The following is an 18,752-nucleotide window of genomic DNA, read 5'->3' as shown; positions in this document are numbered from 1 at the left end:
AGTTAAAACCTGTTTAATGCTTCTCATTACGCACAAAATATCCCACAATAATAAAATAATAATAATAATAATAATAATAATAATAATAATAATAATAATAAAATAATTTAAATCGTGAACCAGTTCAAACAAAATTGGGATTTTTCCCTATAGCACGGATTTGGTCTGTGTAAGCCTTCACAAAACACAAGTGACATTAAAGAAACTCATTTCACAACAGAAAGGCATTATCTTCCATAGCATCGACCTTAGAGGCATTAAAGGCACTACAACTTCACAAACAGCACAAGACCACTCCAACTTGCAGAAAACTAAACCAAAAAGGCACAAAATTGTATCCGTTTAGAATTGCAAATTCAAACACAATATACATTAGAGCTATTATACACATATGATCCAAGCATAAATGTACTGCCAGTGCATCGGACTGAATTTTTGTCATCGAGAGGCCAAAGACCAGAAATTCAGTAGAAAAGAAGGTAAAGCAGCAAACCAAGTCATGAAAGCCATGCCTGTTGAAGTTTCGAATTGAGCACAGTGGTTCTTTGAACAACTCTGCAGATCATTGCCAATGAGAACAGTGATACCCGCAGATGCACAGGCTGCAGAAAATATGAGAGTAGAGGTGATCTGCAAGACAAGTATAATGCAGATTTAATTTTGAGCAACCAGTGATCGAATAATTTTTTTTTTGTGTGTGTGTGGAGACTGGAGAGGGGGGTATATGAAAGATAGTGAACATTCAGCACAAGGCTGTTGCCAGGGAATGGTAAAAGGTGGGAGGGTTGTCAAATGCATGCAACCTTACCACGCAATTGCAGAGGGAGTGCACGTTAACTAAATTAACTTAAATTTCATTTTAACCTGGAGTTCATAAAGTTGCCCATTATCAACTCTTTAAACATCCTGTTGCAAAAAGGATGCATCATGCACAATGTAGGTAATGTTGGGAACAATCAACTAAAACAGACAAATAAATCCTTTGTTACAATTTGTTGTAGCATAATAGTCCAAATAATGGTTTTCAAGCCAGATCCTTAGAATGAGACAGACTGAAAAGAGTAAAAAATATATCTTCAGCAAGATTCCAGAACCTCAAGAGGAGCACTGGGATAGTGGTATGTCAAGAATGAGTGAATGACCACATACCATAAGATATAGCAGGTCTTCGACTCACATACGAAACCGCCATAACTAATTGAAGAAAAAAATAATTCAATGAAAATAAAATTGTACACCTAAAACCTGACCTTTGGCCGTCCCACAATAATAATCCACATATTCCTTTTTGAGAAGTTGCAAATTAATTGCAACATTACTTCATTTGGCCAATGATGCTCTATATCTCTTTCCTCATCACATGGGTCTTTATTTTTATCTCTCTCCTCTCTTAAAATACCACACATCCCGTCCACATTGCAATAAAAAGAGACTGGAGAAAGTATAAAAAATAGTCCAATCTGCTGTAAATCCAAATGATAGTACCTCCAATTTTCAAAGAGTTAATTCCAGAAATATATTTTTATTAAGTAATCAAATCATGCAATGTTCCTATATTATTAATGTAATACATATGATCATGTGATAAAATAAATAATTGCACAATTCTGTCAAAACATAGTCATGAAGAAGTGGAAAGCTTTCTGGTATTGCAATCAACTGGAAAATAGAATGTAACTTTACATTCTCAATCGTGAGATTATTATAGTAGGTTAGCGAAAGGTTGGATTATAAATAAGCAATTTTCCTAAGAATCGTGCCAAAATAACCATCACTATTTCCCACTTTTTAAATTTAAACCAAGGCCTTATCATTCATCAGACATAGCAATCTTATCCATCAAAAAGATAACGGCACCACTGGCCACGTCCTCCATCCACAAGCACATAACTGGATTTTACTAGTCTATTGATAGCCTCTATTACCTTCTCTATGCACATAGGAAACATTTAAGGAAAGAAAACTTTTAATCAGAGAGTTGATATCCTTCATCAGGACATGAAAACCGCTATGCTGCTGTTTCAATTTTAACATGTTGAGCTGAGGTTGGAGCAATGAGTATCCATACCTAATATCAGATTTAAAATGAAAATCTCTTGCAGTGGAAAGACTAGAGCTTGCAGCTATCACTTCCACACCACAATCCCACAATAACCTTCACAGATTATACAAGCCACAGCTAAGACATCCTCAATATTACTTCTAATCACCACACCAAATAATATCCAGAAGCAGCATCCACATTTAACTTGTAATGCTGTAGTATGGGATCCAATCATCTCATACAACAGATCCCCACCACTAACACTCATATACTACACTTTAACCTTCTCAAAGACTCGACCACACTTCTCCCTCTAAATCACCCACATGGTGATCATAATATCCCTCAATATTCTAATAATACTTCACCTGGCTTAAAAGCCACCGACCTTATGGAGTAGAAGATTGACAGGATTCAGCTATCAACTTCACAGTGCTACATTTCTAACTTAAATATCTGATTAAAAATACTAAAGAAGGAGAGGCGGCATAAATAAGACAGAATTTTGAGACTATTATTGATTCATGCATGTAAGTAACATCTTTCTATATGCAATAGTGACGTCATCTAGAAGCTGAAGGATCTATTCAGGTTCATTATTTCATAAATGTTAGCCCAGTAAAAATATAGAGCATGCTACAAAAAGTAATTGTTGGAGCTCTCTGATTATTACAAAAAAAAAAGGTGAAGTAAATCTTACCACATCACCAGCAGCAAACAAGCTAACAGCTCGACGATTACGAAAATTACGTTTGACTAAGATAGCATAGATATCAAGCATTGCCAGTGAAAGGCTCCATAAGATCTGCAAGCCAGAAGCGGCAACAAGAAAGCTGGGAGCACAAATTAAAAACTTCATGTCATTACAGAGAATTAAAAAAATCTAGAAGAATAAGAAACTTATACATAAGTTATACAGTGAAGATAGGTAAAAAAATGAAGGCGCTGAAGTTCTTAAGCTTGGTATTGCATCTATTTCATATGTTTTTACCAGAGATTCCTTGGTCTAATTTACCGTCTAAGCCAGCCTTGAAAGATAAATACCTCACCCACCAATTTCTCTGAAAAAGTCCTAGGGTAGAAATTACAATTATTAGAAGTGGCCCAGAACTAAGTTCTTTAGCTTCTGAATCCTTGATACACCTGTTAGGATGATGAAATAAATGTTGCATTGGCAAAGTATTGGTGATATAAAGCTCGTGGTTAAATTATTTCAACTGTCTTCTTTAAGAATTTTTGGCACATTTTTAAACACAAGATTCATGATGCAATTTTAGTAATCTTCCAAAAGTCTAAATTAACCCCACTTATAAGATTAAGGCTTTGATTGATTGATTCCAGAAGTCTAAGTTGCTAAAGCAAGTACATTGTGCCACTATATCACCCTTGTACCTATAGTAAGTTGTCTTTATTCTGCAAAAGATTTTAGTCCCGCTGCTTGTTCATTAGTTTACATAATTATTGCTAAAAGTCTAACTGCAAGGTAACAGAATTACAGAAGGCTGTTGGGGAATTCACAGATAATAATCTTGCTGGCCACTAAATTAGTAAAAGGGTATAACTAGATGCATGCTCAAGGTAGATCTGAGGAAAGCTTATGAGTCTACTGAGTGGATCTTCCTGAGATCTAATATAGATGAGTTACGAATCCCTGCTATAGGTGTGACTTGGATCATAGAGTGCATAGCTTCTATATCATAATCAGTTCCATTTAATGGTAATCCTTCCACTCCTTTTCCAGGCAGAGTGGGTCTAAGACAGGGTGGCCCCTACTCATCCTATTTATTTGCATGGGAATGGATGGCTCAAAATCCCAATTTGAATTATCGTCTAAAATGCGAAAGGCCATACACATTTGATGTTTGACAATGATCTCCTAATGTTTGCAAGAGGAGATTGCACTTCCCCTGATATTGCAGGATTTAATGCAGAAACCCTTCATAAGAATAGTGGTGAGTTACCTTTTTAAATATCTGGGGTTCCTTTGGCATCTGCAAATTTGTCTTTCAATCAGTGCAAACCTTTGATTGAAAGGTGGTTGCAAGAATTAAGTTTTAGTCAGCAAACTGCTAACGTATGCCTAAGAAAGTCTTTATGCCTAAGAAATTCTGGTTTACTCGGCATAATAATTTATTGGAGCCAAATGTTTTTCATGCCTAAGAAAGTTTAAGACAAATTAAGAGATATTGCTGGGCCTTTTTATGGACAGGTGGTGCGATAAATATAGATAAGTACTCCCTTCGTCCCTTATTTTACCCCATAGAGGTGAAGTTACTTCTATAACTTTTAATTGAAAATTGTTAATAAGAGAGAGTATGATGGGGTTAATGTTGTGGTTGTGAGTAAAAGGTGTGGTCCCTACTCCCTACAGCAAAAAGTAGTATGGAGCAAACTCAAAGGGACGGACTAAAAAGGAAAACAGGGAGAATATTAAGAGACAAAGGGAGTATCTTGGAATCAGATGTGCCTACCCAAGGAAGTGGGGGGGCAAAATCTATTGGACCTCACAACTTAGGACAAGGCAGCAATTTCCAAGCTTTTTTGGGCCATCACTATGAAACAAGACAGGCTTTGAATAAAATGACTCCATACATACTAGTACACTACATCATAGATAGCAATTTTAGGGATATGCCAACCCCAAATGGTTTATCATGGACTTTTAGAAAAATCCTTTAGTCCAGGAAAACTACAATTATTGGAGGTGGCCAGCAGAACATGTTTCTTGAAGCCAAATTTTCTGCAAGGAAATTTCACGCTGAACTAAGGCCAAATGTTGAAACAGTTGCTTGGATGATAAATTGATAAAACTCCGTAAAAATTTTGCAACCCTAACAGGTAACAGTTTTTCAAACCTGGCCGGAATGAGTGAGAAAAATAGCTTTACAAAATAATACACACACATATATATATATATATGTGTGTGTGTGTGTGTGTGTAAAGCAATCCCAGTGATTCAAACTGGCATGATTTAAGGTTTTATATGATCAATCAAAGTGTGGAATCCATAGAATATCCACTATTTTAAATTGTAATCACTCTGCTGGAATCAGTGTTAATACGTTGCAAAAGGTTGGTAAATAAACCTGTTCAGAACTTTGATATGGGATAGTTGGTATAAGTAATTACTCAAGCTTGAAGAAGGTAGCAAGAACTTGGCACGTTATGACGTTATACAGGATGTGGTTTTCCGAGTCTTTATACAACAGAAATGGGAAAGTATTTGATGGGGATTGTGAATATCAGCAAGCTGTAATTAAGGCCATATTTTTAAAGTTGCAGGTAGAAGTGGTGCTATATGAAGGGTTTTCTCACACCCCTGATAGAAAGTGGGGAAGAAGTGATGCTGATGACATAAGTGGCCTAGGTCTTTAGATTTTTGCTGTTATAGTGTTTGTAATTGAAAAGTTCTTGTACATAACTCTATTTAGGTGAAACAATAAAAAATAAAATTGCCAAATCAAAAAAAATAAAATAAAGGGTAATGTAAATTGTGCAACATTGGCATTGATTGATTCATTGATAAGCACCCAACTTTGCTAGTTTGATTCACTCCACTCACTACATTATCCCTTTTCAACAAATATGTACAGCAAAACTTCACTAAAGCACAACAGGATCGTTCTAACTTCTAACAATAACCTACATCAATAAACGTTGTTCCTAATAGCAGCATTACATGAAAATTTCCAGTAACTCCAAGGTAAATCCGAAGGCACAAAAAGGAATGGCATACAGTCATTATACAAAATTAGAACAAAACCGCCAATGCAGGATAATCACAGGCTACCATCAATCCCAATAGCAGGATTAGAGATGGAAGAGCACCTGTACTTGCAAACACACGAACTGGACTCATTTTATAAGCAAGAATCGGCAGCTCAAAAAACTGATTACTGAACAACAACATTAATTGATAAGCTGATTCCTCAATCCCTACTCCACCAACCGTCCAACCCCCAAAGTATCATTTCTATTAATGGTACATTCAAGTAAGGCAAATTGCAACTTTTACCCACTATTCTAACACACACAAAACCCAGAAAAGTTCAATTACAGGCTTAACTTATACCACAAAAACTTCGAAATTTTGATTTACCCACAAAAATTCACATCTACCCCATTTCACAATCAACAAAAATAAATCAAATGTTGGGTAATTAACCATCAAATGAACAACAATAATAATCAGAAAATAAAATTCTTTAGTTACCGAAAAGCAGTGACGGAGGGGAAATCGCTGGTGGTAGACATGACAAGAAAAGCTCCAATGGCGAAGAAAGATTGAAAAAGACGCAACACAAGCCCACCTGGTGTCCCCGCCATTCCTTGAAGATCCTTCATTCTCACTCTCGGCGCCGCTGCTGCTGCGTTTTCAGTCGTTAATGGCGGCGGCGCTTCCACCGGGTGCACCGCCGGATGACTCATTTCCGGCGATGATGAAGATGATTTGGTAAAGTTAGCTTCTCCTAATTAGGAAAAGGGAAGAAAAGAGGACACATTCGACAATATTGTGGGAAGTAAAGAGGACAATATTGTGGGAAAAAATTAACCGAAATAGTCCAACTTTTACCTCTTCCATCCAAAATAATCAAATCGAGGGAGCTGCATTCATCCGGATGAATTGACATTTTTGTAAATACGAGTAAGTGAACGACTTTTATCAATATGCGGGTCCCATAACTGTTGATTTATTTACGAAAATGTTATGCTAACTGGGATTGTTTTGTTAATTTATTTACGAAAATGCCATTAGATAAACAAATTTTGTTTATCATCAAGATAAACTTGTATTTCTCTACATTTCAATTATTTTTAGATAATCTGACCTTTGATGTCAATCTACTTTAAATGGTCCCAACCGGTCATTTAACTTGTTATAGCAAGTTTCATGACCCATGTCGGCATTTGATTGATCTAAAAAATAATAAATAATTTCTTAATTGATTAAAAAAAATTAAAAACCACACTCACCAGCTAACCACCCATCACGACCGTCACTCCCACCAGCCCAACCTCCTGCCGGCACTGGAGCGTCAAGCCGCGCTGACCGCCCCCATCCCCCTGAACCACCAACCACCTTCGAAACTGCTCCCCGTCCCGATCCCGACCTCTCTCCCCTTCCCCCCGCCATGTTTCCGGCCCCCTCCCCTTCCCCTGTCCCTTTTCTGACCTTCTCCCCTTTCCCTTGGCCCGATTTCGGCCCTTCCTCCCTTTCCCACGCCTCCATTTCAGCCCCCCTCCCCTTCACTCGCCTTGGTTTTGGTAAGGGTTAATTGTGGTGGTTTAGAGGTGACAGAAGGGGGTAGAGGAAGGGCAACGATAGGCACAGGGGAGCTATTGTCTGGGCGTGACGAGGCTGGCGACCAGTTTAGGCCGATGGTGGGGCGGGAAGGTGGCTAGGGCTGGTTGTGGATTTAAATTTTTAATTATCATTATTTTTTATATCTACCTTATAAAACGTGGGAGAATACTCTTATGAATAGTGCATGGACATTCATATCCCTAAAATATGTTCTTTTACATATAAACCCTCATTGAATTAAAAAGCCTTAAAATTGTCTCTTGAATTACCAAAATTGATTAATTATTTGTGTTTATTTCAAAATGTAAAGCATTTTTTAGAGTTTAGACTCTCCAATTTTTACAAAATATATAATTAAATGATGACTAGCTTTATTTATTTAATTCGTCTCATCATTAAGTACTTAAAAATTACTATGCAAAATTGCAAATAGATATAATAAATTATATACCATGCAAATATGCATAAGGTGTAAAGACCACCAATAATAATTCTCCTAAAGTGCTAGCCATCTGGGCGCATCGCACGGTAAGAATCTCTAGTTTTAAAAAAAGTTAGTTTTAATTTTTTAAATAAGTTAATTAATGTTAATAAGTAATAATCATTTCATTTAAAAAAAAATATTAAAAGTAAAAGTTTTTTGACCAATCACGTTATGACACGTGTAAATTAAACTTAACAAAAAAATTACCTACTCAACCGATTACAGGTCACTTGGGACCATTTACAGCGAATTGACAGTAAAGATTGGATTATTAAAAAATGATTAAAAGGTGAAATTATTTTGAACGGATGAGGTGCGGGTCGGATTATGCTGGGCAATTGTTTGTAAATTATATTTGAAAAAATAGAAAGTGATGCATCTAATTTAATTTGAAATATCCTCGTTTAATAAGTGATGCATCTAAAACAAAATGGAGGAAGTACACATTTTTACTTGTGTATAAATCAGGTGCCCTCCTTGTCTTCTTGAGACTCTGTCTGGTGGCTTTTTATTTCCCCCATCTTTCTCCTCTATCTTAGAGGTTATAAAAAATTCAAGCGGGGCCTTGACATCAAGTTTCATGTCCAAACCAAAAGTTGCGGGCGTGTCGAGCCATAGTGGTCTTATTAATTAACTTACTTTGACTTTTTCAGATCAAATTCAAATTTTGACTAAAAAGTGTATTTTACTTTCCCAAAACCGCCCTATTTTCAAGCCAAATCATCTGGACTAACGGGTCGGTCATAATTTATCACCTCTACAAGCTCTATCTATATTATATATAATATGGCATACAACAACTCAACATTTTTACCTAAAAAAAATCAACGAATTCCAGTGTTTAACATCAAAATTGCACAATTCTTTCTATTCAGCTTATCACATATTCACATCAACAAAATCAAGCAAATTCAACGACGTATTCATCATGTTTGTGCGTTTTTTCTCGAAAATTTACACGTTGGACTTTTTTCACATTTCATGTATTAGTTTTGATTATAATTTTTACTAACATAATAAAAGCATATCATAATACTTGTATATGTTGTTAAATAGGTATTAATATAAAGTTTCGAAATAATTTTCATTAATATTTACTTATATAAAAACAAAGTGAAACTAGTGCATTGACATGTGTGCAATGTTGACCGTGTAATGTATTATGGGACAAAGGGAGTATTTCCTAATCTTCAAATTTACTCACAAAAGTAAAAGATATAATATAGTCATGTGTAGTCTTGTTTGATCCGTCTCAATGAATGCTCTATCAATATTAATGGTTATAATTTTAAAAAGTATGCAATAAAAGTTATTCATGGTTAAATAGGTGTATTGACAACCATGTAAAAGTCAAAATGTATCCAATAAAAAGAGATCAAAGGAGTATTATACTTTTAATATATGGTAATTTTGTGAAAAATTAAGAAACTTTTACCGAAAACTACCATTTAAATGACCATTTTTTGGAACAGCTACCATTTTTTATTTATTCTTTTTTTTGGAAAAAACTAACACAAAAACCTTGAGTAACACAACCACTTTAATTTCTTAGCAATAATCTCAATTAAGGAGCTAAGCAATCGATCATTTCTGCGACGAGGGAAAGGAGGAGGGGCAATTTCATCGGCATGATAAGGGAAGGGCTATTTCAGGAGTGAGGGAACGGGGGTGGTTTATTAGATGGTGTAGGTGGGTCATGCCGAGTGGTTTTAAATTAAAGGTTGGGAGAGGCCGATCGGTTGTTATCGGTTGTTAAGGGAGGTGGCTGGTCGAATTTCGATGGGGATGAGGATTGAGGCTAAGGTTTAACGGTGGGGGAATGGAAGGAAGGATGGTGGCCGGGAAGGGTTACAAAATTTTGTTTTCCATTTGGACCAATTATGTTGTGACACATGGCTTTACAAATAAAAATCAACTTTTAGTTAGGCCACTAGTAAATCTACCTAGTAGAAGAAAATCCACCCAAAAGTTCATAGTGCTCTAAAATAAACGTAAGTTGGGATTATTAAGAGTAAATCGCTGAAAATTCTGATTAATGAATTAAAGTGATTTTTCTTAAAAAAATAAAACTTAGATTTTGGAAGCACCTAATATAATAAAATCAAAAGCGAAGACAAGTCGAATTCAGGGTTAATTGGATGATGAAATGGAGTCGTTGGACTCTAGAAATTGCCCTTTTTAATCTCTTTAGTTGTAATAAAAATGTGTTCCTTTAAAAAAAGTGGTATTACTTATGTTTGTTGGGAGACAAAGCAAAATTTCAATTTTAGGTTTATATAAACTCTTGTTGAAGGAGGATGGTAGTAGGTGTTGTTAAACCAATTGACAGTAAAATAAAAGTTATTGCAACATCGTGACTTTGAAGTAAATAAATCAAGAAGATTTTATCCATTTGAATTATTGAGGTCCGTTAGGATAAGACGTACTGATTTTGAGTCGTCTCCGTCATTTCAGCAACATTTTTTTGGTAGAGAGCCACAAGGGAGGGGATGAGAATCAAGCTCACGATCACCTAGAAACGGAAGGGGATCTCTAACCACTTAAGCTATCCCTCACTCTCTAATTTCAGCAACATTCACAGACTTTTAATTGTATGTTAGAAAAGAACTCGCACAACACGAAACATCATCACTAACTTCCCTCATTCTATCAATAGTCCCATCACATGTTTAAATGTATGTTGGTAAACCTTATGTGCGTTGTCCTCACTCGTTGTAATAACTTTAAGGTAAATGTCGTTAATGACCTTAATTGGTATTGTGTAAGGGCTTCTTATGCCTATAGTAACTTATGTTAATTTACTTTTCTTTTATTTGTTGTAAACTCAGTTTAATTAATGTAATTTCAACCATTTTCGAAAATAAAATTTTTAAAAAAATCTTAAAAACTTACAAAGAATTGATACAAGCTTTGATGGTGTGTGAAAATAATGCTCCGTATTTGAGAAATGGAAGAATCAAAGAAAACTAATACTCCCTCCGTGTTTTTTTAAGTGATACCTATTGATCGGCACATAGTTTTAGGCAATTTAATTGACTTAAATAAAATAAGAGGTAAGTGGGGTAGTGGAGTATTAAAAAATTGTTAAAGAAAGATAGTGGGGTTAATAGTTTATTGAAAAGTAATGAATGTGAGAGGAAAGATATAATAAAAAAGTAGTAGTGGGTTTGGGTGGAGACCATGGGAGGAGAGAGATATAATATTTTAATGTATTGTTTTGCCAAAAAAAGAAATGTATCACTTAAAAAAACACGGTCGGAAATGGAATATGTATCACTTAAAAAAACACGGAGGGAGTACGATACTTTTAAAACAGATTTACTTAAAACTAGAGGCTAGAGGTGATCAAAATATCGGGCAGGCCTGGCCTTAATGTAGTATCTCTTCCCCAAATCCGCAAAAAGTAGCAGGCTTTTCGAGCTTTTATGTAGTCGGGTCCGGGTTTTCGGGCTGGATTGGACCAGGCTAGCAGGCTGAACCAATGTTTATCACTTCTACTAAAAGCCCTTATAAAGCCCGCTCTGCCCCATATACGATCATATAAATATCCGAGCCATTTATTTATTAGACAGATCTAACCCGTATTATAAATGTGGCGGGTGATGGCTTTTAAAAGGCCTCCATTCCTAGTTTCCTATCTCTCACTTATTTCATTGAAGCGCACTCAACGGACTGTCGGACTCCATGGAAGCGTTCTCCGTTGAATCAAATTCTTGTATCCCCCATTGAAGCAGCTTCTAAGGTAAGTTGTTTGTTGTTGTTATCATCATATCAATTTACAATCTAGGGTTTATATTTGATCTAATTCAATCCAATTATCAGCGCGTTAAGTTTAGGGTTCGTAAATCTGAACTATTGGTTCTAAATTCTTAGATTATGCAACATCATAACCAAAAGAAAAGAAAATTATCAGCCTAATTTGATTATTGAATCAAATATCCCTAAAATTATGTATTTTTTTTTTTTTGAGATAATTGAATATGAAATTAGATCTCTTTTCCCTAATTTAATTGTTGTGATTAACTAATGATGAAAAAGAGTGAACTTTTTAAGGGTTGAATTCATAATTTTTTTATTTTGTAATTGAATGTTTGATGTTAAATCATGGTTGGTAGTTATGGTATAGTATTCTTGTTGCAGGAGCTGTAGAAACTAGTAAACTAGTGTTAAAACATAGTTAGTTGAGAGTATTACATGTTTGCATATGGCCACTATCATTTTGTTTTAAAAGTGAATTGAACACTAATGAACAATACAATGTAAAATATTAACTGCATCGATCACTGACACTGATTCACTAATAAGTTATCCAAGTTCAAATTACAACTACAATAAGTTTTAATAAGTTCGCTTAAATTTAGATAAGTTCATATAAGTTAAAATCAAATGAATAGAATACACCCTTATTAGGTGATATGTAATGATTTCTTACTGATGTATAGTGTAGTTAAGTAATAAGTTTGACTAATCCCCTTATCTGAATTTTCTAATGAAAAAAAAATACTATAATTTACTTCGAATTCTGTTCACCAGGGTTTTGCATTTCTGTCACATCCATTGGTATTGTTGCTGTTTTGAGGAAATTGGAACTCAATCTGTCAGGATTTAAGATTTTAGTTGTGTAATTGCCTCATTGTTTGGTAATTGTTCGTCTTCTGTTCATAATCAAAGTGACTATAATTGGGTATTAATGGTAAAATGCAGAATTTGAATATTGCAGAAGGGATTTATTGTAATCATAATTGTTTGATTAATATGTTAGGTGTTGGAATTTATAGTTTCATTTGGCTATAATTTTTGATGGGTTCTTATATGTTGCTAAATTTGAGAAAATTTCGTGCGTTTAGTTTTGTCGCAATATAAATATTTTTTTGGATTTTATTCTGATTCAATTGGCGGTATGTTTAGCACTTCTTAATTGCTTTGTCAGTTATTGGGCATTGGGGTTTTCATATGTTTTTAATTTTTGATCGATTTATTCATATATTTTGTCAAAATCAAGAAAGTTCTGCGCTTTTTAGTCTGATTATATATATATATTTTTTAAAATTATTTGAGGTCTGATACGGTTCAAGTAGTATTATTTAAGATGTCTTCTGTATTTCCGAAGATTGCATCTCTTGCAGATTTTTTCTTTTCATATCTTGCTCTGTTTTTCTTGTTATTTGTTGTCTGATAACAGCGCTAGATTGGTATTAGCATGTGCACCCTTTTTTTTTTATCTACTCTTTGCTGGTGATTCTATTTCTAAATCTCACTTGATTATAATTTTTTGTTATCTTATCACAGAATTACTGATTGATTATAGTATAATTTCTGCCGAATTTTTTTGTCATTCATTGTTTGAATAACTCACTTACATGCCTGCAGCAAATTTTTACCGAACAAATTTTCAATCCATATCATGTAAAGAATTTATCATGGCCCACTTTTTGGGATTTATTTGAAATTGCATGAAGAGGGGAAAGAAAGATGCATAAATTATGTTCCTTTATTTTTCGCCATTATATAAATTGATCATGGTTAATAAAGTGGCCCTTGCTGTGTTGTTATGTTTGCTTCACTTGTATGGCTGAATTACTGATGATGATTTTGGGTTTCTGATAATGTGAAGAAAGATGCAATTTCTATTATTTGGCTAAATTAATTTTGAATCCTTTTAGGTAGGGAAATTTTAGGTTTAACTTGGTGATGAAACGTGGTAGTTTTTGTGTTCAGTCGATTTGATATGAATTTGGTTATCAGACTTATCACTAACAAAGTAGCAAAATGATTTTTTTTTGGTTCTTTCATAGATTGCATGTTTATGATTATTGATTTGATTGAGAAACTAGTAAAGCATGAATCAAGCTATTTGGTATGCAGGGTAAGCACATCAACAATGAATTGTTGATGAACACAGAGTTGCAGTTTATATTCTTTTTAGAAACATAGGTGTTTTGATTTAAAATAAGAAAGGAGGTATATTTTTTAAAATATGTGTTCTATCGTTAAAATGTCATTAATTGTGAAGTATGATTACAGAGTACTTAAACCTCTATTGAAACATTATATATATTTTTCTTATATTATCAATATCCCATGCATTAACGGGATATTAGCACTTTGCAAATTCGAGATGGTAAATCTTATGTTTATTAATGACATCTTACAATACATATTTTAATTCAATTATAGAGTTCTTAAAATTCTACCGAAACATTATTTATATAGATTTCTAATATATTTGAATGGTATTAAATTTCACGTATTGTTGAAGGCAAAATACATTCTTATGCTCCGGATGTAATTTCCTCAAAATATTTAATTAGTTTTCTCCCTTAAGCCTCACACTCTAGAAATAATAGTTACAGTCTTAGTAGCATTTATAAGAGACCTTCTGATGTACCACCTTCACACCCACATTTGAACTTTGGAACCCATAAAATTGTTCCGCAACAAATTTGGGGCTCTCAAACTTACTCTATAGGGCCAACAATGCATTTGAGTTTGTAATCGCAACCCTCATTTTTGTTTGATCATCGGCCTCTGTTGAGTCCTACGGTCTTTAGGGAGTTTGTTCCCCCTTTTACGGGCTTGAATGAGCTTCCCACAGAGGAGTTGGTTGTTTATTTGGTTTAGAAAAGTCTCTTCCACTAATTGGCATAACCCAATTGCAAGTTCAGTTCAATTTTCAATATTCATTTTAAGGTTTCTGTTGTTATTGCTGTAAAAAAATTAATTTGCAGTTATTGTTTGAAGTGTTGAGGGATTAGATAATACTTGGTTTATCCTGTTTGTAACAATTCTTGGCTTCGGTAGAATTGTGTTAGTTGGTGGTTTGAGTATTAATTTAAAATTTGTTCGATGAAATTCCAGATTCTTTTTTTTTTTTTTTTTTATCTAAGTGCTGATAATTTACATAGATATTATATGTAAAATTAATCTAGTTGGTCTTATTAATTTATTATTATATGATTGTAGTTGTTATTGAGCAAAAAGATGGACTAAAAAGGCAAACTTTGAATTACGGCAACGTTATTTTAGCTGTTCAGCCATGCAATGTATGTATAGTTGGCCAAAATTGCTTAGGATCTACATTTTGTCATCACTTCTTCAGTTTTCATGTTTTTTATTTAGAAGCTCGCTGCATTAAAAAAGCAAAACTAGTTTTGAAATTATTCCAACATCTGATGGCTGTGCAATTGCATCTAATTTAGGTTGTGTTGTAGAAGGTAGAAAGCGTGGTTAGAAATAGAATTCAATCGAATATTATATCTACTGCATGTCTTTCCATGGAGCCATTTTATGGTTGGTTTTGATTGAATCTCTTTGTCCCTCTGTCATATATTGTCAGTATAAAGATGCGATTGAAGGCTGCAAGACTTTCTAGAGCAGCATCTAGGGCGGAAACTGGCCCTACTATGGTGCGAAGCTGGGATGACTTGGACTACGATATATTAATGGGTATAATTAACAGAGTGCCTTGGCGTTGTAGGCTTTACGTTGCATGTTTGGTGAGCAAGTCGTGGTTGGCAGCAGTATTAGACTCATTGTCACCTTGTGGTGTGATCAACCTCAAAGTCATAGATTCCCACAAGTTGAAGAATGACCGTGATTTCCCCAGGTTTCAGAGAAGATACCTTTGTTTCCTGAAGCATATGTTGGATATTAAGCCAGTTGACTCTTGTTCTGCATTGTTCATTGGTGAAACTGTGCTAAAGCCACACAAGTATGTCTATATTGCCAAAAGGTAAATGAATTTTTTTTGTCAATTTTGTCTGTATTGTGCCTTGGTAAAACTTTGCCAGTCACACAACACACAAGTATGTCTATATAGCTGAAAGGTAGATGAATTTCTTGTCAACTTTGTCTTTTTATAGTTGATCCCATTGAAAATGGAATGTTTTTTTGGCTCCTTCCCAGTCTTTATTATCACTTGTCAGCAGTGTGAATTCCTATGGTTGATCTTTATAGAGATTTAACTTATTGGATCTTGAGAATGCCATTGAAATTGTCAAAGGATGTTTCCTGAAAGTTAAAGGATAACAGGGGTTGTGGGTACATTCATTTCAATGTTTTAGGCGTATATAGTGGTTTTTGGGAGTTGATTGTTAAGTAGCAGGGGCATTTTGGGAGGAAATATCCGGATATTGGACTCTTGAAGATGGCTTTACTCACTGAATGATATTTTATTAAGATGGCAGAATAACGGAGTACTACAGATAAAATTGGATTCATCACATGTATCAAGATATCAGTATGCAATTTGCTAATGTTAATCTTAGGGTATGCCTTCTTTATGAAATTTATGTGCACTTTTCAGGACACCCTCCCTGCAGCGGTTGGTTATCTCTGAGGCATTGGGTTACAGATATTCATGTTTTATGCAAGCTATGCGTTATTGGAGGAAGTTGAAGAAAGTAAAGTGTCCTGTAGATCTGTTTGTATTCTGCTCAGTCTGCTTTGAAAAGGTTGAAAGTCTTAAGTTATTTGGCGTTGTGGATGATGCTGCAGCAATAGCAATCCGTGATAGATGTCCTAGACTCAGACGATTGTATCTCATCTCATGTGCTTTATCAATCACTGCATTGTCAACAATATTAGATGGGCACAAACGATTGGAGGTGTTGGATACCCGACATAGTTTCTGTGTTCGTGACTGCTCAAAGACTGCTAGTATTGGGATATCTCAATCCGTGGAGTGGAATGAAGAAGAGATTCGCTGTAAGGCTGCTGGTATAAAGTTGCACTTGAGGTGCACTAAACAGCGTTGTCCTAAATGTTCTGCAACTTGGAAACGCTGCTATCCAGAAATGAAGGGTCGACTTGCAAATTATCGTTATTGGAAGTATATTTAAAATTTAATCTACTTGTAATGTTGTCTATAACATTTTAATTTATAAAAAAAAAAATTGTGATAAAATTTCCCTCACCCAAAATTTTTGCCAGCCAAAATATGGCTAATTGATTGGGGCTTGCCCCTCGTCTTCACCAAAAAAAGAAAAAAGAAAAATATGGCTAATTGATTAGGTTGGTAAATAAAAAAAAGACTCTTAGTGACAATTTGGTAAAAAATAATTTCGGTGACAATTTGGTAAATAAACTCAGGTGACAATTAACCTAAAAAATTTAAAAAATTCTGACAAATTACTCTCGAATACTTAATTTAGTTTCTTTTCTGTGTATTTTTATACCAAATTTCAAGATAATAAAAAAAAGTTTAAGTATCAATTTTCACTTAATTTTCATACCCCTTATTAACGAAACTTTTTAAAAGGGATTGAAAATAATATTTTTTTTGACAAGCGGATTGAATATAAATTTGGTATTGGGATTCAGCAAAATAAAAAAGGGATGACATAAATAAATTAATAATTCATATTAAATAAGGATTTTTAAAGAGCTTGTCGAAAAAAAATTAAAAACACAAAAAAGTTAAATTAGGATTTTTATAGTGTTGAAAAAATTAGATATTTTGAGCTAAATGTTGTCTTTTTACCAAATTGTCGCTTGTTTTTTTTTTTTTTAGTCAGTTGGCCGCCAAAATATTTATATCATAAAAGTTTTCAGTGAAACGATAGTGTGGTTTGCAATTTTCTGTTTTTGACGTCATGGATTGCAATTTATGATATTATTCATTCAAAGGATTTAATATTGGGTTGACGTGTTAGGTGTGTCACTTATGATTTGAAACTTTCAACTTAAATCTAACCTGTTTAATTTCTTGTCAACCTTAATTTTTATTTATTTTTTTTTTTGCAAAAATTTCTTGTCAATCTAATTAATTAAATAGGATGAGAGTTTTGACCCAAAGTTGTAAGTCTCGGGTATCAAGACTTACAACTATACACAAATCCAAGACATTTTGTTTTTCTTCCTTTTATTAAATTGAGCTTAGGCTTATTTTAAATCTAATTATTTTATTTTTAATTTTTTTTTGGGGGGAGAAAGTCGAATACCCTCCATTGATAATAAAAATGACGGAAATTTCTACGCAAAAATTAAGTCACAATTTTTTGCACACACTCACACGCACATAAAATGAATAAAATGCAAAGATAAAACAGGCAGGATATATAAAGGTTTGTATATACAATGTGTCTAATATATGATTCATACAATACAAGAGACAAAGTCCTACAAAGTCAAATAAAAAAAATAAGCACAGGTACAACTATGGTGCCGGAGGACGCAAATGATGAGGAACGTTCATCGCATCAAAGAACAGTGTAGACCGGGGAGTGTGCCCTTCACCATCTCCCGACCCGCTAGTCGGTGGAAATCGCAGCTCAAGGCCAGCCCACCCAGGCTCACCCTAATAATCAATCGACAACGGCGGAGGCTGTAAGGGCTGCTGCGACGACGAGCCAACCTCGTACGTCCCACCACCCATCGAAGGAGCCAATGTTGCACCTCCTTGGCCCGTCGGCCAAGTATGGACACCCTCAGACGAAGAGCCCGAGTCCTTGGTGTGAGCGGCCTCGGACCGGCCACCTCAGCCACCAGCAGAAGTGCGGCAACGCCTTGAGCCAGATCTAGCTGACTCTCTCCAAACCTCGGGTCTCGACCGAGTGCGGGGTGAAGCAATAGGTTGTCCTTGCAAAGGTAAATCAAGTCAGATACCAAAAAAAGAATATAATAATAAGTGATGCAAAAGAAAGATATAAGAGATACCTTCTCAGCAACGTCGTTCCCCCGACAGGTAGCTCGGTTTTGTAACCTCACGAGCTAGCTGCGAAAGTCGTTGATGCACCTCGGTATAGCTGTCACGAGAAAACTGTCAAAGAACAAAGTCAGTAATAATACAGAACAATTGCAAGAAAAGCAATAAATAGATAAGATCACCCGAGTCTGGTGGCGAGGAATAGAGCGCTCCACAAAACGCTGATCCTCGAGGGTTGGAGGAATCATCTCCTCAACCGGTCCGAACATGCCTT

At 34.9% G+C, this 18,752-nt stretch overlaps 2 protein-coding genes across 2 annotated transcripts; one reads left to right on the top strand and one right to left on the bottom strand.

Moving 5' to 3' along the window:
- Window positions 1–68: 68 nt before the first annotated feature.
- On the bottom strand, window positions 69–6,545 carry LOC145620905 (CASP-like protein 5A2). Its single transcript, XM_081675636.1, has 3 exons — window positions 6,258–6,545; window positions 2,745–2,877; window positions 69–630 (listed from the first exon to the last, which is right to left on the bottom strand). Exons 1-3 carry the CDS (start codon window positions 6,470–6,472, stop codon window positions 439–441), a joined length of 540 nt encoding a protein of 179 aa, XP_081531762.1. The 5' UTR covers window positions 6,473–6,545; the 3' UTR covers window positions 69–438.
- Window positions 6,546–12,331: 5,786 nt separating this feature from the next.
- Window positions 12,332–16,738, top strand: LOC145620867 (F-box/LRR-repeat protein At3g48880-like). Its single transcript, XM_081675588.1, has 3 exons — window positions 12,332–12,393; window positions 15,170–15,565; window positions 16,139–16,738. Exons 2-3 carry the CDS (start codon window positions 15,177–15,179, stop codon window positions 16,671–16,673), a joined length of 924 nt encoding a protein of 307 aa, XP_081531714.1. The 5' UTR covers window positions 12,332–12,393; window positions 15,170–15,176; the 3' UTR covers window positions 16,674–16,738.
- The last annotated feature ends 2,014 nt before the right edge of the window (window positions 16,739–18,752 follow it).

This window comes from Chenopodium album, chromosome 27 (genome assembly GCF_948465745.1).
Source record: "Chenopodium album chromosome 27, dcCheAlbu1.1, whole genome shotgun sequence".
Classification (NCBI taxonomy): domain Eukaryota; kingdom Viridiplantae; phylum Streptophyta; class Magnoliopsida; order Caryophyllales; family Amaranthaceae; genus Chenopodium; species Chenopodium album.
Note: the sequence above shows the minus strand (reverse complement) of the source record. Positions and strands in the feature narration are given on the sequence as shown.